The sequence below is a fragment of the Bombus fervidus genome, chromosome 1, assembly GCF_041682495.2.
Source record: "Bombus fervidus isolate BK054 chromosome 1, iyBomFerv1, whole genome shotgun sequence".
In the NCBI taxonomy this organism is placed as follows: Eukaryota; Metazoa; Arthropoda; class Insecta; order Hymenoptera; family Apidae; genus Bombus; species Bombus fervidus.
In genome coordinates this window covers 13,390,115-13,413,884 of record NC_091517.1, presented here as the reverse complement: position 1 = coordinate 13,413,884, position 23,770 = coordinate 13,390,115, and the positions used below count along the sequence as shown (strand labels likewise).

Genomic DNA, 23,770 nt, shown 5'->3' with positions numbered 1-23,770 from the left:
GTGCCGCTATTAACAGCCTTGTTCAGAAATGGTCTCGCGAGCATTGCGAACCATTCTTATCTATTTAGAAGGTGTTTCGAGCTTGATGCGTGTCCTAATTTCCACTATTTGTAGTACAAATACATATATCTTCGAGAAGAATGTGCGGTAGCCCACTGGAGTATTTGAATACTTATAAAAATCTTTCGTAGATACGTATATCATGTTTGTGTTACGAAACATCTTGAAATTTCATTAGTAACGAAACCTTTATCATCATAATTGTAGAACGTTATCAACGTAATTATGGCAGTTATGTTCCATTACTACGTAGTAAATTTATATTTACGAACTTAATTTTTAAACAGACGATTTAAAAAATGCAACCTAGGTAGATGATTGTGTTTGTGACGATTATGTTTTACTTACAAAATAATATAATATGATATTTTTGTATATTACATGCGTATATTCTGTGCAATTTTCCACCTTCAGATTTTCCACAAATGCATAAAAATCCACAGTCCATGCAACAACATACAACACGGTGGTAGTGCTAATGAAATTTCAAAATGTTTTAGATGACACACATAGTGTATACGTGAAAGTTCTCTATTAATATTCGAATACTTTTGTCAACTATTGTATATGTTTGAGTCGAAAGAAGAAATATTCGTTTCTTCGTTTAGAAAATTTCCGCCCATTTTAATAAAAATGTAACAAAAACTGATAAATGGTAATTTCATAGTTTTATGAATATTGATCGTAAACATTGATTGTTGAGTTGTTAGAGGACATTCGCAGAATACAATCTACTTAACATAATGCGCGATATGTACGAGAATAACACAAGTTCTTCGCGGAAGCACATCCTCATTAGGTCGGTGACTGAGCTCGACTGAAAGTAGCTGCGATTACGCTTTTGGAGTCCCATGGAGAACGTAATCGAAATACTTTTCTTCTTGGATTATCGAGGTCACGCGTGATTACTCATTCTCATGCCTTCCTTTCACGCGAAGTTATTTTGAATTCAGATTAGTAACTAATCGATGACACGAGTTAATGTCATTTATTAGCATTCCATTTGTTCCGTGATTTTAATTACGAAGTTAATTGTAATACAGAAAATTTATTCCCACCTTTTATGTAATTATTATTTTTTCTGCTATTGGAGTTAGTTGAAGTTGCGTTAGAAGATCTCTAAAAGTATATACTTTTAAATCTTCCAAAGTAATCTAACCTTATGCCGACTATATAATTACTCACATGATCTTTAAACTTTGTATAGGCTAAGACCAAACGTAATATTCGTTCAAGAAGCTTGTTTGTGTTTATGTATACGTTTTATTTGAAACGCTATTAACACACTATAAAACACCATTATACAGGTACATTCTACGCAAGTAAAAAATAAGAAAGAAGATTCATATTCGATTAAAAATCTGTTTTTACTGGAAATAAAAAATATATTCAGATATACGACAGTACGATTATATGTTACGTTAATACGATAATTCACATCATATCGGTGGAACATCGGAAACATCTGCGAGTCCTTCAACGTGAAACGAAACACTGTCCACATCGAGAAGAGAAACAATACTCAACTAAACGAGCAAAGGATAAGAATAATAAAAAGTATATGAGAATAATAAAATAATAAAAAGGATGAGTAACTCAACATATAAAATTCATCTATTTTTAAAGAACAAATTACAAGAAAGAGATCTTGAAATATTACTAAAAGTTTGCACTTGTCCTAGCAAAATTTTCTATTTCTTTCACGAAAAAGAAAAAAAGAATAAGAAACAGGATGGAAATCATATACGACATATTTACATAATCGCATGATGTTCTCGATGTAACAAATAATATTTTCTTGATAACCGAGAAAGAGAAAGAAAAATAAAAGCTCTGATTAAAAACGTTGCGTGTCGTTTGAACTTTCGTGTTTTCCTGTGGGTAGATCGGCGTCGTGGTATCCCCACCTACAGAAGCTTTTTCCTCGATCGAGGCGCGCACCGATGGGGAAATGCCGCTTCGCCGTTTTGCTCGTCAGTCGAGAATGGCGTAAGCTTCCGACCGGACGGCCTTTCCGATCGGTGTACACGCTAGAACGTTTCTCATTCTTCGTGATCCACGAGACACCGGAGGATCGGTATCGCGAAACGTGAGTTTACATCCTCGAGTTGCTCTTCTACGATCATTTCCTTCGTTTTCTTTCATTTTTTCATCGGCGAATGAAAGTTGCCAGTTAAACGTGCTCTATTTTACCAAGTGCCTCTCTTCGTTACATTCCGTCAAGTTAAACGCGGCTGATCAAATACAAAAGCACTTACTCGTTAAAGAAAAAACAGAAATAGCATAATCGTCACAAAGTGGAAGAGTCGTACAGTGACATAGAGTGTCTGTTATTTTAACTCTCCGATCACTTCAGTTTCCAAAGTTGAAACTTTTGCGAATTCACGGGAACGCCGACGAACCTCGTGGCCAAGTTTGATAATTATCAGTGACAGCAACGAGTGTGAAATCGCTGGAAAACAACTCGTTTCTATCTGCAAAGATTGGAAGAAATAGATAAACCGAGTGATCGTGGACGACTGGTTAAAATTGAACGCAAGGTCGATCGTGTCTCTCGAAAGTTATTTTTTTAAACGGTCGTCGAACTTGTGTATTTTCTCGGCTTTTTCGATCGTTTTCGTTCGAAGGAACCGAGTCGATAAAAATCGAGATTCCCCACGGTTGAAGAAGATTGAAAAGATCGTTGATGGAATTGGTTCAGTTTTCGAGCAACGTAATTTCGAAAGTCGTGATTTCGTTGCCGCTCGATTCCTTGAATCTACCTAGGCGAAGGTGGTCGATCGCTACGAAGGATTTCTCGCAACCTTGACCCACTGGGATCAATTCGTTGTTACGATTATAAGACACGTTGGACGAACTATGCTTCGGATCGAAGCTTTATAGATATTTTTCGCCGATGAGAAAATATGCTTTTTTTTATCTGAACGGTGAATAGTTCAGCAACATTTTTAAAGTGTTCCCTCGACGAACAATGTTTCCGTGCTGGTTGGACACGATCTTCGTGGTTGTCGAGGTATAAGTTTGGAACTGAAAATTTATGTACGTTTTTGATTTTATGGTGACAAAAGGTGAGAACGTCAGAACGTGTGATTTCTACTATGCGAAGACATGAATTCTGGTGCTCTTCAAGGTATTTTATTATTTCACTTTATATGCTGATAATTATTGGTTAGTTGTTATCTATAATTTTAATTCGCGTGCTACGTTCGTGCTTCGATCTTAATTATTTGAAGTCCGAGCTACGCTTATATATGATTGATTCAGAAGCCACATTGATCAACTCCATAAATTGAAACATAACATAAAAAATAACGATATGACGCTACACTGTCTCTTCAGTTTACCTTAAAATTTGTCATTATTTGTGTCATCTTACGACGAATGGATATACGAAAGCGTCGTTTGTTTCTTGAGACCTAAGTGTTCATTGTACACATGTAATATGTTATGAAGAAATTAATAAAAAGTGGAGTTGATTAGACTTGCGAGAGATTTCTGTTTCTATCCAATTAAATCTTACCATGAAAAAATGATTGACACAATATCGAATGCATCTTGCAACATGGAATCACAAAAGATTAAATATCCAATTAATTAAATTATGTGTATTTAATTTTTTTTTTTTTCGATCGTGTAATCTATTTTAATGTCCCAGCGTCCCCTTTAATTTGTCTCGCCACTGAATAAATTCTCGGTGACATTCGCGAATCATCGCGTACGATAATCTCAACAATTTGTCAGGATCAATATCTCTGACGGGCTGGAGAGGCACTAAAAAAGAGTTCATTGTAACACGCGATCGATGAGAGAAACGTTAACACATCGCACTCCTCGGCCGGGTCTCGTGTTAAGCGACATGGCCGATTAAATGCTGGACATTTATTTTCATTGGTCTTGTACCGTAATCGTGAATAATAATTCACCGAAATAAGTAGCGATCCACGGTATATCACCAATTAGACTAAATACGATCAAGTTCGAACAAAACGGATTAAACTGTGTATACAAGAACGAAATGTGTTAACTGTATAAACAAAATGTGTATGAGCAATTATGGAACATTTTCAATTTACAATTCTTTAAGTATTTACCTTGCACGTGGTTTTTTAAGGTAACACGTGGTTACTGATGTTCGTAACGAAATTTGAGAGAAAATTAAAGATAACGTACAATGATATCAGCGTTCTACAAAATTATACGGGACGTTCGAAAATAGATGGGTATAATTTCGAGGATCTATATATGGTGTGATATATTGTATAATGTAACGTTTTTTTATGGTGGCTTTTCATCATTTATTGGCGACTAGTATAATAATTTCTTCAGATTTTTATAAATAATCCTCTATCGACCTCGTCTCGAATAAACAATGGAACTACAAATTTTTCGAATAATCGAATAAAAGAAGAACGCGAAAAGATTGAGAAGAAAAAAACGATGTAGCCAGAACGATCGTGGATCACTGTTGAAAAATACGATAAATTCGAGTAAAAGTAGACAGTGTATAGATACGGTTGGCAATCGGCCAATCGTGATATCATGAATGTATGCATCATGCGTACTGGCTGTGTTTTCCAAATGAGCTTCCGTCATACGGAGGGAATACTTTTGTTTCGCGATGAAACTGGTAAAACATTTGCTGCTAAGGCAAGCGTATTTTCGTTTTATACCATTTCAGTCTTGATTTTAATCCAACCTTTCGATTAACTGTTTCTTCGCTTACAATTCGTATATCGTAATCGTATATTAAAGATACAAATGTGCATGGAATGCATATAATATGCAAAAATATATAAAATAAAGCGTTCTTCACGATATTTTATAAGTAAAACAATTTTCTAGGTTCTATTTTTTTAAATCCTATTATTCTCATTTCATCGCCTATTCTTCGCTTTTGTATCTTCTCGAATGTCTTCTTTTCAAATTTTGAAATATCGTGAATGGAAACATCTTTATTCGTGAAAGGTGTGAAGTGGGTTGGCTACGAAAGTAACAAAGTCAAATTTAAATACATATCGAAATATAAATTTCATTTTGCTTCGTATTAATCGTACACATATATTTACATATACAGCCAATGAGAACAGCTGGCTCAATTACAATACATTCGTAAGAATACGCGAATTTGCGTAAATATCTGTAGTCTACTTATAAGAAACGAAAGAAAGATCAAATTACCAGACATTTTCCAATTACGTGATTAATCACGGAAACTATAAATAGACCTACATCAAGCTCTCCATCCAACGCACTGTTCTTTTTTTTTTTTCTCGTTTCAAACGAAGCGCGTTGATCGTATCAAGTCGCAATATTAAAATATCATTTCATTAGAGGAGAAGTTTAGAATGGTTATTCATCCATCACGTAGAAGGAAATGAGTCACCTAGCGATCGAGACATCTTCTGAAATGTTTTCTTCGTTGGCCATTCTTCGTTGTTTCTGCACACTCGTTAAGTTGCTTCTTCCATTATCTCTACTTCCCCTTCATCTCAAACCCCTAATCCTCTAGAAACGTTTCGGTTTCCAACCCTCTGAAAACGTCTTGTATGGCGTAGCAAAATATACTCCACTCGTTGGTTGTTCCCTCTTGTTCAACTCTGCTGCCCCTCGTTTTTTTGGGAACAGTGCGTGAAAAAGATTGGAGTAAAAGCGAGAAATCACGAACCGCGTCGAGATCAATTTCAGACCATTCGTCTCCCAACCAGAAATTATTTCTGACCCGATAGTTGCAAAATCGGACAATATCAACTCGGGATCATGGTCGTTCTAGGCATATTAGTCATTTATACCAGCGCTTGAAGATGTTACGATCAATTGTACGTGCTGAATTGCTAGAACACGCGTCTGATTCGTCAGATACACATTGTTGTTTTATTGATTTTATGGCCTAGTTGACGCAAATTCTTCTAGTTGCCACTTCTTGTGCAAGTTTCAATTTTTTTGTGGACTCTGAATTAAACGAAATCGTATTCAAGAAATAGAATCATAAAATTATTACTAATTCTTAGCTCTTGATTTCGACGAGGGAATAGAGCAATGTTGATCTTCTAGTTTGATGGAATTATGCTTTGTTTCAACGAAAAGCTTATATCTAAGTTTGTGTGCATAAAATTATAATAATGTTTATAATATCCGGGGCACGATTTACAACTGCACAGAAGCAGTTCAATGATTAACGACCTTACCTGTCATTATTCTAACTAAAACTTATGTTATCTAAGGCGAACTCCAATTAGCGACCCTCGTAGTCTTGTAATTATAACGTAATTATTCTGAAATAATTATACCGTGGTATGTAAATATTGAAAATGCGTTGTTTCTTGCTATTTGAAAAGTATGAACTTTCGAACTCATTTCTTTAAAATACTACCGATAAGGTGTTAACGAGAAATCTATTTTTTTCTATAGATATATCCTTCAATTTTGTACATTTATTTCAACAATGTTAAAATATAACGATTTCAGTGAATCTTTTTTATGTGATCATGTACAAGTCTCTAAAATTAGAGGTAAAACGTGGAGTGTCGATTCAGCTGTATGCACGCGTCAGCAAACAGGTGGTGGATTCTTTCCTGTGTACGATCGCGTCTTTCATACAATTGTTTTAAACAACTGGAAGCATACAATTATAATATTCTTATTTATTTCCTCCTTTTTTCTTATCAAATAATAGGTCTTTTTTTTTTAGTAATAATTGACCTCGATTTTCGAATTTTGCCAAGTACTTTCGCTGTATGATAAATACAGTGACGCCTTTACAAATTTTCGTATATTTTACAATTTTATATTTTATTGAGGCATAGATTTTTCGAAATTCATTACTTTTATCTTACTATATTAGTATAATAGAAACTAGTAGTCTTAAATTTTATCAGATCACAATTTTAGGGAGATAGTTTTGAAAATCACTTTTTAAAAATTCATTTAATGACGAGAATTTTCAGTTTTATGGAGAGGGCATGGCACTAAAATATCGTATAAAAATATCGTCATGCGTCTAAGAGATACAGTAACTTTGATCTATGCTGCAGTGGGAATTTCTATAGCAATGAAAAATTTTATTTGGAAAAACGTAATTCATAATTATTACATTTCGTCAAACAAAATAGAAAAATTGCTGACAAAGTATCGTACCCACTTTTATATGTAATGAATGAAAAATTATTAGTTTCATAGACCAAATTAACAAGTTTAGATCTAAACAGTACAAACAGATACATAGTCGTTACTTAGTAATAATAAAGATATGTTGTAATGTAGATAATATGAGATAACTGTTCTTTGTTAAATCACTAATGGGAAGCGAATATGCGATATGTATTATGGTAATGACTAAATATAAGATAAGTATTGTGGCCAAAATAAACGAAAGAAACGGATGGCTCTGTAATCTGCAACATTATCTATTTATTTAATGAATGAAACAAATCTCTGGTCAAATTCCATATTTTTAGTTCACGAAAATATGAACCCTATATGCTATATACACATCTTATAAAGCATCCTATAAATGGTAAAAAAATTTATCACAAACAATATTAGTACCTTCAAAATATAGCAGTTTCTCACGTATCAATTCTAAACGTAGCAACATCTACGAGGCTATCTAAAAGATGTTTGCGTAGAACGTCACGTTCGAAACCTCTCGACGAAAAATAAGGTACAAAATCTCGCACGGTATCTATAAGATTTAAGTTAGCAAGATAACGCAATCGCGAGAATAACGATACAAAACGCTACAGGAAAACTCGAAACGATATACATAACACGTAGTCGTCAGAGAAAAACTGCTACTGGTATGACGATACATTGATTGCGAAGGGTGAAAGGTAAATTGAACTTGCAGAGAATGTGGTGACTGACATGAAGAAGATACAACTTATTGGTCACCTTATTGAAACGATAAACGATGACTGAGCGTTTACCGAGCGTTAAACGTTATCTCGACTGTTTTACAACCCACAGTGTTTCGCGTTATGATATTTACAGCGACGTGAGATACCTTTGCTCCTTATCGTCATCAAACATTTGCAGTGGCGATGTGCCTTACAGAAATAATACAATTCTTTCTTTCCCCCTTTTATTTGTTTTAGCGACTCGTGTTCGACAAACACCGTGGTTATTCGTCTACGATGACGGGAAATTTGAAATTCCTGTGTTTCGTTTTATGGCTCGTGTTAGCACGGCTGGGATTAATAATGTACGAGCAGTGATGGATTATGTGCGTCAACCGAGGAACGTGTATACATATAGTAATTGGTAGATACGATTAATTTTTGTCAACAGCGAAGTTGATTTAGGATTAATAAAATTCTTTCAAATTTGTTATCTAATGGGTTATTCTTTTCCTGCGATCTTCGTAGTTACGAATCGAAAACGATTGAACGGAATATCGGATACGTGTGTTGGAATATTAAAAACCTATGTTCATAAATGCTTTTACACATAAAATATTCGTTGCATAGATTGCAATTATATGGCCATACATATGCATGTACTTATGTACGGAACAGAAAAGGAGAAAATACAATTAATTATGAAAGAAGCAAACTTTATTATAATTTATAATTGTTACATACGGTCTTGAACTCGATCTCACAAAAAGTTATATTTCTTTTGTACACCATGTTTCTGTAGAATGAATTAGAATGTATAAACAGATCGCTACAATAATATAGATTATCGTCTGCACGTGTATTTCGCTTTGCTAAATATACTTCATTATACGAGTACTCGCGTACTAAAAATTGCACGAACTAAAATACTGACACATTAATACCCGTGCGTTTAAAATATACGTGACACGAAGAACTCTATTTGTTCCAGCTTTTCCTTATTACTTGCCTTTATTATACGATTATTAATTGGATAAAATTATTATTAAAAAATTATTATGAAGTTGATGTCGAATGCTTCTTTTTCTTTTCTTCTCTTCGCATTTTAACGATTGGAACAGGGACGCTGCGCTGTGTCGATTTAAAACAAGAGAGCACTGAAACAGAACTAAATTGATTTCTTTGAGCAAGCGCGAGCTGAAACAACATCGTATATGGCACTGTTGTGTATCTAAATTAACCCCTTGACGACCTCTGTATCTCGTATGGACAGTGCATTTTTCACGTATGTATCGTCTGCATATGCGACTTTTTTATTTGTTCTACTCTCGGTGTAATCTATCGTATGATTTAATTTATCTTTATTGTGACATTACGTACTTGATCTTCACTGGTTAATATAATCGTTGCTTTGATTACTATTAGCGTCGTCATTGTTTATACATAAATTATTTAACATAAATTTCACTTGAATTTTTCCATTGTCACATATTACATTCGTCGGAGACTAACGTTGCGTTTGATTCCCTGATTAAAGTATCATACACATACACACGTGAGCTTTGACATGTATGTATATATCGTTGAAAGATGCATTACGATACAAAGAAAAATGTTAATCTTCTCTGTGTTCGATATCTACGAAATTTACTCCTATTGGGCTATGATTTATAATTAGGAGTAACTATAGAAAATCAAGAAGAACTTTAAAGAAAATATATTCTTAAAAATCATAGCCCAGTTTGATTAGAAAACATAAGTTACGAATTACGTAGTTGTTATTACTAGATGGACTTGTCGTTCAAATAATTAACACAATTTTCATCGTGCATTGATTATGATATCTTAAATTTCAATATCGCAGCAACTAGCCCGTCGATATTTTACGTCCTTCGAATAAATATGAACGGTAGTGTAATGATAACGGTAACTGATAAGCATCATAAATTTGTCTAAGAATAATCTCAATTTTTGAGCCTCGCACAAATGTTCACTGGTTTCTGTGTGTTTAAAATAATTCTACATCGAACTTTTACGACTGTATAGTTATGCATGGTATAAACAGATGTACGTATTATTATACTCGAGTACTTTTTAGTATTACAACTTAAACCTGTCTGCATCGAACGATTAATGTGAAATTGCTAATTCCTTTGTTCGCTCATCTGTATATCGTTAACCTCGTTATCGTGTCAATTTCATCGTCCTTCCCATTTATTCCACTAAATTATATCAGTGTTCGTGGAAATCGTTGACAAATTGGCACACTATGATTATGTTTTAGCCACGACCCTATTAAAAACCTATTGATTTTTCGTTATTTCTGTGAAATACGTCAATTCGTACGAGATTTCAAACGTTTGACTACCCAAAGAAAGAGCGTCAGTATTGATCCAACTTCATAATTTCTTACGACTGCTACTAATAATACGTGGCCACCTTACAGACCTGCAAACTTATTATTTGTTTTAATACGACCGGATTTAAATAATGCAAAGTTGCATACTTATACGTAACTTCTTCAAGACTTGACGACTTCAAGACTTTCGTGTCTTTTTTTTTTTTATTGTTAACTCGTAACTCTTGTTATTCCATATTTGAGAAAATTGATACTGGTTATTTAATCTTCTATCTGTTTACTTTCTACGCTATTTTATAAACATTATATTTGTTTAATAACTTCTTGTTAACGCCTGGATACATATTTCAGATATTCTTTTTTCAATGGACAATTGCAAAGCAAAGTCAATGAAAATGTAGGAATTTTCATCTTTGTCGTAATTTGAAGTTGTGCTTTTGACGATGCATAACTTAATAACCACAAATGTATGTGCAACTCGCGATGTTACCTTTTGAAATGATGAAATTCATGTTAGTTTGCCGAGTACTAAGTTAATATTCATAAGTATACCTTTGAAAATTGCAGTTAAGAGAAATATAAAGTTGAAAGTCGTAGAGGAGTAAATTCCTCGTGTTTAGAGTGTTGCTCGGCCACGCTAAAATCTGTTGCAACGCTCGCAAAGCCTCAAGTTGCAGATTACATTCCGCACACAGCGTATACGGCGTTAACTCAATTAACATCCCAGGGAGGATAAAGCATACGTTAAACTCTCATTCATGCCGATAGCTAAAACCTTCGAACGTCATCGCAAACAACCTGTGACACGAACATCAAACAAATCCCCGAAATAGCGTACAGACTCGATGTTTTCTCAAAGAGAGCTTCCCTCCACTACCTTTTTAAGCTAATAATTCAATTTCGAACTATTTTCAAAACTAGAGATAAAATTTTAAACGAACGATTGATACCCGTAACATGAAAGGCGTTAATGATGTTAATAATATTGAGATTTTTTTATTATGTCGCACAATCGTGTAAAATAGAGTAAAGACGAAAGTTATAATGTCGTAGGTTGTAGGCTAACGACTATAAGCATAAAGAGCGGAACCTATCGATTATAAAATATACGCTATTATATAACATTTACATTTCTTTTTTATTTTTTCAGTATATTTTATATCTTTTATATTTATATATTTCATACTTTTCATACCTTCTTGATACGTATGATTTGTATTATCTCAAAAGATAGTATAATAGCGATATATCTATTACGATAAAATTACACAAATAGGTTTATCTAAAAATTATAATCACACGATTATTAACTTATCAACATCTCAATTTTTGTTTAGTTTCGTATGGATATAGTAAGTGCTGTTAGTAACCGAAATTATTGATATTTCAATTACGAAATACGAAGTTTTATTTGCAATTTTCTATAATAAACACATGTATAAAAGCGGCAAAAAATATTCATTTTAGTAACTTTTGAAACAAGTTGTAGTTGATAAATATCTACAGCCTTTGAAAGCTTGAACTGCCTACAGTTCTCTTTCATATTAGTTCTACAATAAAGGACGAGTTGCACGCGTAATTTCGTCCTTCTAATGGCTCGCTATAAATAGCTACCGTAAAAGTTATTTTTATACAGCGAAGGGAGGATAAAAATAAGAAGGAAAGTATGAGATTCTCGTGCGAATATTTGCCGAGTATTGTAGAATTTCGGAAATGGGCCGACAAAGGCTACAGTTAAAGGTCGATTAACGCCGCTTTCAGTCGATAGGGTTGTGATTGTTGTGTGTTTGTGAACCCGTAGGATTGCCCCTACAGTACCGTTTTATCGGGGTCACGAATACAGTGGGAATGAAAAATGCTCGTCAATGAAGAACTCTCCATGTAGGTCGACGGTCAGTGTCGCTAGTAGCATGATTTCGCTTTTGTTAATAGCGACAGGTGCGATCCGCTAACGTTACACCTCTGTCACCGTTACAATGTAAAGCTTTTAATATCGAAGTCGTCACCTCTTAAACCGATGTTCCGAGCGATCCACGCGGCGCTTCAAGAAGAGTAATCTTGGCCACATTGTTTCGTAGAACCGGAGTTTTGTAATTTTTTGTACAGGAACGGTGATCCTGAAGATATTCTGATCTAGAAGAACAGGGGTAGATGACATCTATTATTCGTAAAATTGACTCACAGTGTAGGTACAATAAAATTTGTATTTAGTACGGCATATAGGTGTAGTTTTTGAAGCTGTTTTGGTATTTTCGTTTTCTATAATTTTCTTTAGTTTATTAAAAATAACTGAGACCTTATATTATACGTAATCGTGTCTTTTTTATGATAAAAATGAGAAAAATTGTATTTAACAGAACTTTGTACGAAAGTTAGTACGAAAGGGCTCTGGCACTCGACTGACAAACTTTTGCTGGATCTTTCACCTTCGAAAGACAGAGTTCAAAGATATTCTTTTTTTATGTTTTTTATAATTCATATCTTCATAACATTCTGAAAATATGATCTAAGTGTATTATAAAGGGTATATTAAAAAGTTGATGATTCTATAACGATAAAACTAGTTCTACATATCTGTAACTACATATTGGTTAAAGTCTAACAGTTGGTTGATTTATCAAACTTCGTTTTATGAGCCATACTGTTACTTGTACGATGCTATACGTACATATACTGTTTATAGCGTTTCCTTTTAAATCAGAATGTACCCAAAGATTACCGTAATTCGGCTGCTGATCGTACCATTCAACGCGTTGATTCCAATCAACTGGTGTTTCGATGAATCACTGGTAAAGGTAACCTATGATATTTACGGAAGGTGGAATGATTTTCAAGCGGACGAGCAGAGCACGCGTTGGTCGGTTCGATATCGGGTGAAACCACCAGGCGAAACGGAAATGGAACTATGAAGAATTTAACACTGTCGGAACTCCCTGCTGTTGAATATTATCGCATCATTTTTTCATATACTTTTGAAACTTGCTTCGAGTGCAAATAACGCTTAATTAATATCCTTGAATTATTGACGAATCGACGATTTGAGCCATGTTACTGAATTTTTATTTGTATTATTTTTATACTCTAATTGTATGTAATAAATCTCATTCATGACACGTCTCAGGTGAAATATAGAATACTAAATTGCTAAAATCAAATATTTATTATAAATTAAGTGATCTAACTTTAATCTGAATTGCGTTGTAATTTGTATTATATCTAACAAAGTATCCATCAATGGCATTTATCACGTAAAACTTCGAATTAAGTAATCTAATTCAAATCTAAATTAAATTGTGTCGTTATCCTTTATGATTCAGCCACGACCACGTACTTTAAAGAAAAAGAAACGTTAGGTATTATTCAAGAGAAAATGATAATGTGAAGTTGTTATAGTAGGCGTGTTTCATCGTGATTTCTAATAAACTTATAACGCGAAAAAAGTTCCCTGCTTTATTAATGCAACTCTTCGTTATGTACGAACACGTCAGATATGAAAAACTTTACTGTTTGAATCCAAGGATACATGCATACGGAATAAGATCGCGGACGTCGCGACTTTGCTTCGATTGACCGCTAAGCTCGTTGGTTCTTATGGATCAGCTGTGTGTACTTCTGACCCATTGCCCTTCGGCTTTCATATCCCACTTGCTGCACGAATTGCGTGGTTGCTTAAAAATGTACTGGCGATGATGAAAGTGATACAAGTTATAGATTCTTCGTACCAAGTACTTTACTTAGTTTACTTAACTTCCGTTCACGTCACTATTTTGCTTCCCTCCTGCTATAGTGTAAAATGATGAAACAGGATAAAGTGCGATTTAATAATTCTAAATTCTGCACCTACAGTCAAGCTGTATTTTTCAGCACAGGTACAGTTTCTCATCGAAATAAAATTTATTTTATTGATAAAATTATAGAATTCAGCCATTAAGATGAATTAAAATTATTGATAGAAACAGGAAGTGATCTCACCGTAAATATAAAATATATCAATGGAGTATTTCTGGGTGGTATTTAGTCGAATAGTGTTATAGGACAAAGATTCCGTGATAAGAGCATACCACTTTGAATGGATTTATTCAAACATTTTCAATGGCACATTTAATAACAGGGAAAATACTACAATAACTGTGTAGGTGGTGCACAACAATATTATCTGATTGCAAATTGGTTTCGTTTGTCCAAAGCAAATTGATTATTCAAGGACCATCATGATTTGTTATGTATCATACTTTATCGTTGTATACGTATGTCTATTTTGTCATGATGTTTCTTCTAAAAATAAAAGACACAAATCATTTTATCTGTATTTTCTCTCATGAAACATGCTCATAATGCTGAATTAAAATGTTTCATTTAGAATTTTTTCATTTCTCAAGATGCATCAAAATATTTGAAGTTCTCTATGTAATTTATCTTTTATGTATAGTTGTTACAAAATATATAACGACTAAATATCTTAAGTCGAACGAAGAAAAGCAAAGACAGCTCGGAAAGATAATGAAACTTCAATTTTTTCGCATCTAGTATCTACAATGATAGACACTAGATTTGAACTAGAAAGGGCAGAAAGCTGTTCCACTCAAATATACGCATTTAAAAATGAATTAAAATTGAAAAGTGAAAATGAAAAGCATTACAACCAGAATAGTTTCTATATAAGAATAACAACTTTGTATTTCACGCATATCTTATACATAACTTATCGAAGTTTCATTTCTAATTAAAGGTTTGTCATGTTCTGTTACAGCGTGTGCTCGCAAAGCTCAGTGTGGGAGGGGGTAAGTGAAACTTGGCGACAAGCAGGGAAGGTGTTCTCGGACACCAAAAGCTGGGGCACCCTGACGAGGAGGTCCTGGAGGAGGAGGTGGGTCGTAGGAGAGAGGAAAGAAAGGAGGTGACCATTCACCCCACATGGACGCCACCCCCAAAGGACCCCCCGTACCCCCCACACCGGATATCCTGTCACCATTATTTAGCCGCAGAATATCCGACCTGAACGCAAGGGCACCGTTCTTTGCCCTGCATTGTCCTCAACGTTCTCGTCGAATATCGAGACATCCGACACTTGATGCTTGTCGTACGAAGGAAACGGCCGCCTACGCGTCATCTTTATCTTTTACGTGCCTCAATTTCTCTCGTCTTTTTCGCCGTAAATTGAAAAAATTGCCGATTCTCTATCTCCACGTTGTCGATAATAATAATCAACTTCTTGGAACACGGAAGTCGAACATCCGGAGTAACGGTAAAACAATATTAATTGCAATATCAAGAAGATACACTAGTTCCTGGTGTCCATTGACGACGACCACTGTCGATTCGCGAACGACAGCTCCAGCTGCGAAAAACAACGTAACAGCGCACGTAACAGTATCACAATTGTCAAACGGGAGCAGGAGGTCATTTTTTACCCTCGTTTTTACACCACGGCAGACGTGCCGTAAGTTTGATGCATTTTTTACAAAATCAATCGCGAAGCGTCTTCGAGCTGAGGAAGTACTTTTAACAGGCGTCACATCTCGCGCGAAACATATCTACAGACTCCGTCCAAAAGCGCCTAACTCCGAGCTGCAGCCTAACAGACCACACAAACAATGTCGCGCAGCGCTGCCACGCGTCCTATGCAAGGTGAGTGATTATTAAATTGATTAACATACAGGTAACTTCATAAATGGAAAACTCACGTAATTCGTGATACTTGTTGATGCAATTTTATTGTAATTAGCCTGTGTATATTTGCTCGATGATTCTCATTGTAAACGGTAGTCTGATGCAAATGTACAGTACTATGCAAAAGTCATCTAACAGAGGGAAATGTTTATATAAATATATATAAAGGTAGTTGGTATTATTTTAAATCTGTTGTTACTGTTCAAGAAGTGCTTTATCCAAGAATTGATAATTGATACTTTATCTAATCTTTCTTGTGTAATCATTCAATACATTATTACGTTCTTTTTCCCCTTTCTTCATATAACTTACTTTTTAAGTAGAGCTCTGAGAGAAGGTAGTCTTAAAAATTTTTAAGAGAATATCTAAATATGTATATATAACAATATGTAAAAATATTTTCGAAAATATTATTACGGTAAGGTATGCTATAACGAACAACTTTCATGACTAACGTCAGAATCCTATAACGTAGAAAGATGCTACAACAAGTACAAAGAAATATCGGTCTCTCCGGCGACTTTTTTACTCGTTACGATCGTAAAGAGTAAACACTAACTGACGATACGAGTATGTTCGACTCTCTCTTTCTCTCGTTCAGTAATATCTATCACGTAGAAAACAATTAAGTAATGTAATAACTCGTGAATAATACTATATACTAACGTGGTCCAGGATGAACAAGTACCAAATATGGCAATCAATGGGCACAGCAAGTTGCTTATGGAAAGATACGAAGGCTGAAAAAGGCTGGCGAATATGATTGCCTGATCAATTTATGATTCTCATTAAATAAATAAATTTCATATTGTCTTTATCATTTATTTTTTAGTTTATATTACGTTTTACGATTGTTCAAATAGTTGTACTGGTGATAATCTTGCTTTTAACTGTGGGCCTGGGACGAGTTACTTCTAAATATATACATATGTTGCAACGAACAGATGCTATAACGAACGTGGTTCGAGGACCAATTCTGTTCGTTCTAGCATAGCTTACTGTAGTTAGCTACATATAGTCATTATAAGATCATTATAATAGGTGATCTAAGGCTTTTGCATAGTGCCATTTGAATCTAATCTTTGATTAATGAGAAAAGTATCTCCTTGTCCAACTGTTGAAACGATACAGTGTATGTTATTATTGTTACATTTGTCATAATAGCGTTTCACGGACGTTGAAAGTTTATCGAATGATTGATAACTCCCTCTACGAACCGCATCCGATATCTAGCTCACATTGCAACAAGTAAAAACATTATTACATGTTACACAACTTCCGCTATGTGTTTCGCGCTGAAACCTCCAACATTGATTTAAAAGATTTAACTGTTCTGGCAATCGCTAACGTAGCAATCCTCTTTACCCCCAAACGGTGGATGTTTCCCGACAACAACGAACGCGGTGGTTGTTGCCTTGAAATGTTCACGGCACCACCGGCGAGGTGACTTGTGGCGCCGTCAAGGGACGACGCCTTGAAGTCTCTCGACGATCATCGAACAATACCTCGTTCGACGACTCGGGTCTTCGTTGTACTGTTCGAAGTGCAAAGCACGCCGTCGTGCAACGGCACCCTCGTGCAGTGCATGAGAGACGTGAGATGTATACGCGGTTATGCGACGTGTAACTTTCGATTCCTGTATTCCGCGATACGGTAATCTGTAAATAGTAGCATATAATTCAAGTCGAAGAGGTGTCAGAGATAATGGTTATGGTGACGATAGTGCTGACAGTGGCAAAAAACATAGAACGCCGGCGGTGCCCGATGTGTTCGACAATCGTCAAAACGATAGATGGTGCCCACCCAACACGCACCGATTGATCGGTTTATCCTAGAAATCGTAAAAGGAGTATATCAGTGCCGTGTCGCATCTCGATCTATTCGTTGCTGTCATCGTCGACATTGTGCGACATTCTGGTGTGGATTTCTATATGGTTGGTTCCTTCCGAGGTATTTCGAAGGAAGCATCATCATTGAACTATTGATTACCGTGGCAAACATTTCAAACGTTTTTCCCGTGCGCGAATCAAAGTGAATAATTTTCTTGGCGAAATTTCACGTTAAACGGCCTCGATATGTTCTCTCATCAACGGCGATCGTTATAACGACGTCGCCCTCGTCGACGCGGGCGCTTCGACCGCCTGTACCCTTGCACTAACTGCGAAAACAACGAGGTAACCTGATTCCCTTAGAAAGAAAACGAAGGTCATATACTGCCGTAGAAAATGATCGTAACGTCTATTAACGTCGAACGGGGAAATTAGGAAACATTCGTCTCACATCGTGTTTCAACTATACATTATCTAGTATAAAATCAACGAAACAACCAGGAATCGATACGATCGATTTGACGATTTTCTTATCGGATGTAGTGCCGATAATCGGTCAGGATAATCAACGATACGAGTCATCTGATAAATACATGATAAATACATGATAAATACATTTAGGCGAATATATATGTCGTTGAAACGTTGCTCTGCAGATGTTTAAGTGGCTACAGTGTATCACCTACCTAGTCGTTAGGATTGTCAAGCTCGTTGATAGATATAATTTTTTGTCTACATACGTATATGTCATTGTTTCCCACGTATATAACGTGTATGCGTTAATAGAAACTACCTTTTTCCATAGACGACGATTATTCGTCCGGAATAGTTGTCCGTTCATCGTCTATAGCCGTGCATTTAGAATGTGGTCTGACGCGCGTTATTAAATTCTTTTCAAATCAGGTTAGTTGTCCATCTATTTTAGCATTTTATTGATGGTGTAATACAAAAGAAATGAAATGGGCGTAACAGACACAGAATCGCTCGAGCACCTTTGACGCCAGTGACGGCGCCCATTTAGCAATTTCCTAAGCAAATGTAAATCTACCCGTAAATGACTTGCTTGTGATTGGTGTCGATGATTGTGGGTGATATTGTTACCTCCTTATTATACTCCGCAACGTGTTGAAACTATGACCTCAATAAAAATGTCGGGAATATTAAACCTCTCTTCTTTCAAATATTTAATAGTTGACATTAAAAATTTATTTTTGATACATTCTATTTATATAGAGCATTGTTAAAAAAAATGTTCTCTTTTATAATTTACCTGATAATTTTTAGATTTCCTGAGTCTCCAATAAAATATTGTTTGTGTGTATTGCTTAATATATAAGAAAGGATTGGAAAGTAACCTATTTTAAGGTCTGATCTTATCGTTAAATATTACAAATTTTATTGGATAATTGCCACACTTTCATTCTAATAAATAGCTTATATTTCGAATTAATTTTTACAGATTTTTAAATCAATGAGTTTTTACATGTATTCTGGCGATGTAATATTTATAAATATAAACAGTAGATGTTTGACCGAATGGTAATCTTCCTGTTTAATGCAACGAAGCATTTTCTTAATCATTTAGCAATCGTTTCTCCGCGCGAATTTCAAGAAATTGAGTCATTACGAAGTATTTAGCCTCAGGAAGTCGACATAGTTATCGTAGTCTGGAAATATCAAAATGGAACGTCACGAGCATTAGACCAACCGCGTACAATAAATATTTCGCACACTATTTTTAATTTTCCTTATCCATTTCCGTAAATGAATAGTTGCACGATAATAAACAAATTAGCATGAATAATGCCAACTGCTACACGCTATGTCAGATATATATATATATATAAAGAGATGAGAAAAGATCATCTCAACATTCGAGTATATAACTTGAAACAACAATACTAAAAATATTAAAAATTAATATAACCAATTATTCCAAACGTATTATTCCATGAGATTTGTTAAGCTATTAAAAAAATATTTTATTTCACGATTTCTCATTTTATCTCTTTTTTTTTCCTTAAAAATTCTCTAGTTGATTACTATTTTGACAATTGTATAACTTAAAATAAATTTCATCAATTAATTTCACATTTTTACGAAACCCAGATAGACATCTGTTTCACCTAATAGATATTATAACAAGTACTTTACTTTCAATATTTTATATGTCCATACTTGCATATTATATGGGTTTCTTACATTTTTACATCTTTAAATTCCCCTTAAATGCATAAACATCTGGAGTCTAGTTACAAATCATAAAAGAAAATCGTTTTAACTCAAGCTATTTAAGATTATTTATACAAAATATAATTTTGAAGGACTGCATACTTATTCGTACTTCTATGTCTTCTTCTTGCCGTTTTGTAGATACTTGGAAACTCGCTAAACTCGTTATATATCGCGACACCGTCTATAACAGCGTGCGCACTAAATTCTGTTAAAATTCCTCACCAACGGAGGAAACGCATGGTGTAACAACGCCTTCCATTTGTCATTGGAATTGTGACCCTTTTTGTTTTCCGTCGCCTGCCTCTTTGAGACTTTCCAAATACAACGCAAATGTCTGTACTTTCCCATTCTCATTAACATTTGCCCTTCCTTTCTTCTACGACAAAAAAGAATAAGGGAACCTCTTTTACTTCTCTTTTTGATGATGTATATAAGAAAGAAAAAAGGAACGAAGAACGAAATCGTTATATTTGGCTACCACAAAGATGCAATTAAACAGATATGTATTTCTCATTGATGTCGATAACTCGAACTAGCTGAATCAGTGCCAACTATTGGATTTAAGACCGTCAGCTTCCAAAGTAAAAAGTTTGCGAATGATGTTTGCCGTTTCTCGTTAATGAGTTTTAGCGCTGTTATCTTATGTGTTGCATGAAATGTGGATTATATAACAATCGTATGGACTGGAAAAGTCTTATATTGCCAAGGCTCGATCGAACCGGTAAATAAGACACGTTATTGATTTCTCGTAATGGAAAGAGCGAGAGGATAAATTGAATTTTTGTTCCTTTTTTTCTGTTTATATTTGTATGTGGAAATTTCTTCCATTATTTATTTTTTTTCTTATTTCTCTCACTTCATTCTTAATGTAATAGGTTTACACGTGGCGTCGACACGATTTCTCATTTTTCAAGAACCAATTTACAATCTGCCGAGAGCCTTCTCGAACTCCGGGTTTATTTCTGAAGTGAAATAACGTAATAGAAGAAGGGCGTGGAAACGAGATCTCTTCTAGCTTTTCCATTATCATTGAGACGGCGAGAGGCTGTATTTTCAAGCAAATTTCAAGTGAACCCTGCTAAAACGAATCATAAAGAATCTCGTTGCAAGTTTCAGCCGTGTTGCGGTAGTTCGATGCAGGGTTAACTTTAGAGATTCGAGTTTAGAAATTTCAACAATTTTCGTTTTGTGGATCATTCATTTTCAATTCATCGTTAACTTACAATATACTTTTTATTACATTTATATGCTAACTACGCGTTATACCATCGCGTCGCTTATTAAATTAAAACTATAACACCTTGCTTATACAACGATAATAATAGATCAGAGGGTTTTAAAAACGTTTTGCCTTGTCGTACCACGCAACAAGTAAAAGAACGAAAAAAAAAAAAAAAAGATTATTCATCTCGTGCTGTTTTGTGCGCCTAGAAAAGGAAAGAGTAACGATAAAAGTCCGTGAAACGATCAATTTGCTTTGAGCGATGAACCTCCGTCACGTATGCGCCCGTTTTTGTAATCAACAATATTTACGATTGCAACATGGGTGTGTATTTTGATTTCGTATGGACGAAAATATCGAGCGTATCCGGTATTAAAAGAAAATTTCGAGGACAATCAATGATTATTCGTATAAAGAGATGACGTAGCATAAAATCACATTAAGAAATCTTATAATTGATCCGGCTGAAAGCCTTCGAAAGATACCAAGACACGATTGAATACGAGCTCTACCGTCTATACCCTATACAATACCGCTTAAAGTATTTGGGCAATTTGCTTTTCTTCTACAGGATATAATTTAATCAAGAAATTGGGGATAAAAAGTTTACAATGATTCTATTCTTTATTCTTATCTGTTCTATAATAGAATATCATAACGCGATAAGATATTTATATATTTTCTAAAATAATCCAAGCTAGTAGAACTATATTTTGTTATCACAAAAGATAGTTTAATTTTCTGAACTCTAAGTTAAATAAAGAAGATTCTTTTAGACTGGTAGGCTGCCACGTTATTTCAAACAATGATATATAAAATGGTCGATATGGACGAATTGTATATTTAATTACAAATTGAAAATATATACTACTGTTATTTTTAATAGATAATTTAAATCTATAGTCTATTGACTTTACAAGAAAACACTTATACTGCTTGTAGACCTTAACTCGCAATTAATTTGCAAAAACAAATCTACCAAAACGTTCAGATACTTAACGACCTTAGTGTACTGTACGCGCGTACTTCCGATTTATCGTTCGGTAAAGTTAGTAGCATCGGCCGTGTACTCCAAAATAGTTTCATAGTGCGTCCATACAGTCTAGTCGTCGCGTATTTACAATGACAGAAACATCAGACTGTGTTCGTACGGTAAAACCAATTTCCGCGAAAACGATAACAGAATTGCCACCGATTGAGAACCACTGGCATCTTACGTAAGAGCCATTATCGTAGCTCTCGCGTCTTAGGAGATCGGCTAGCGGAGCGGTTTTGCTCTTCTTCGTCATGGATTCCCTGGAAATCTCGAGCCGTACTATAGATCAAGACACACCGTGGCGAACCGCTAATACTTTAAGGAGGTACACACACCGGATATTTTTATTCGTAGACGCCCAAAGCGGCTTCGTCGAACACGTTGACATCATTCGTGTATACGGAATCAAGGACAAGCGAAGAAAACATCACTGTTAAAAAGGATTCGCGCCGGTCGCGTGCTCCTTCTATCAACGGGGGGCATTGTTAAATTGAATCTTCTTCCCTAGCCCCCTCTATCTTCTTCAACAAGGGGAATCTTATTTATCAAACGAAAAATACACACGCGTTTCGTTATTTATTGTAGTATACTGGCAGCTCTATGCCTTTTATGCCATTGTGACGACTACGTAATTCAGATGTACACGTAATCGTATGAGACAGAAATTCATTCTCTGTAACATGCGAGTCTATCTCGATGTACTTTGTTCATAGAAATATTATTATTATCTTAGCAACAATATTATTAGTTGGTTTGCATTTGCTTTCGTAACTAGGTTTCTTAAAAAATGTTTTATTGTGGGACTTTAGAAGTTTTAAAATAAATTTGTATATTTTTAATAAGTCTTGAGCAGATACCTGTATCATTTAAATTCTGTGTAATGTAATATTGTCGCAGCGTTACAAAATTCCAGGAATAGGTTGGCCATGCTCTTATTTAGGCGTACATCGGAAAACAATGTTCCGCTGAAGTTTCTTAATTAATGTCGATCTCTGAAATTCCCCGATAATAAATTAAATATCGATCCCATGCATCTGAACAGCGTTCCCACATGTCATGCAACAAGTATAAAATTTATACGTAACCGCATACAAGCAACGTAACGTTTTTGTATATGTACAATATCTGCATTCCCATTCATTTTACATATAACGTTAACAATTTAATCGAGAAATAACCTCTACAGATAATTGCGATGCTTGTTCCCTGATAATTAATCAAATTCCATGTTAGAGGGTTATGTTAGATACGTCCGACATCGTATGAAGTGGAAGCGATAATTCTATTTTGACTTAAATTTGCCAAGAATCTTTCGTAATAGACAACGGAAAACATTGCTTGACTTTTATTTTTCAGTTTATTTTTAAACACGAATGAAAGTAACATCGTTAAGCGGAGGTCAATGTGTTCATAACATACGTGTTTTTTAAACAAAAATAGCTTGATATTTCTGGCCGATGTTTCTCTGCGATGTTTCATACCTCAGACAATCGGATGATTCAATTTTAGCGTTAACATTTCGAA

General features: G+C 34.9%; 1 protein-coding gene and 1 long non-coding RNA gene across 6 annotated transcripts in view; one reads left to right on the top strand and one right to left on the bottom strand.

The window, feature by feature from the left end:
- Positions 1–23,770, top strand: part of Atp8b (ATPase phospholipid transporting 8B) — a 73,470-nt gene that overhangs the window by 27,414 nt on the left and 22,286 nt on the right. For 2 of the 5 annotated variants that reach the window (XM_072002812.1, XM_072002804.1), the window contains one exon: positions 15,005–15,882. In XM_072002812.1, the coding sequence (XP_071858913.1) occupies positions 15,849–15,882 (34 nt within the window). In that variant the 5' untranslated portion in view covers positions 15,005–15,848. Of the gene's footprint in view, positions 1–2,024; positions 3,191–15,004; positions 15,883–17,425; positions 18,099–23,770 lie in introns of those variants that run through there. The other 3 variants (XM_072002819.1, XM_072002794.1, XM_072002751.1) reach the window with 3 other exon arrangements.
- On the bottom strand, positions 19,168–23,750 carry LOC139987120 (uncharacterized). The gene is made up of 3 exons (XR_011799790.1): positions 23,666–23,750; positions 20,088–20,364; positions 19,168–20,001 (listed from the first exon to the last, which is right to left on the bottom strand). It is a non-coding gene; the product is annotated as an uncharacterized lncRNA (long non-coding RNA).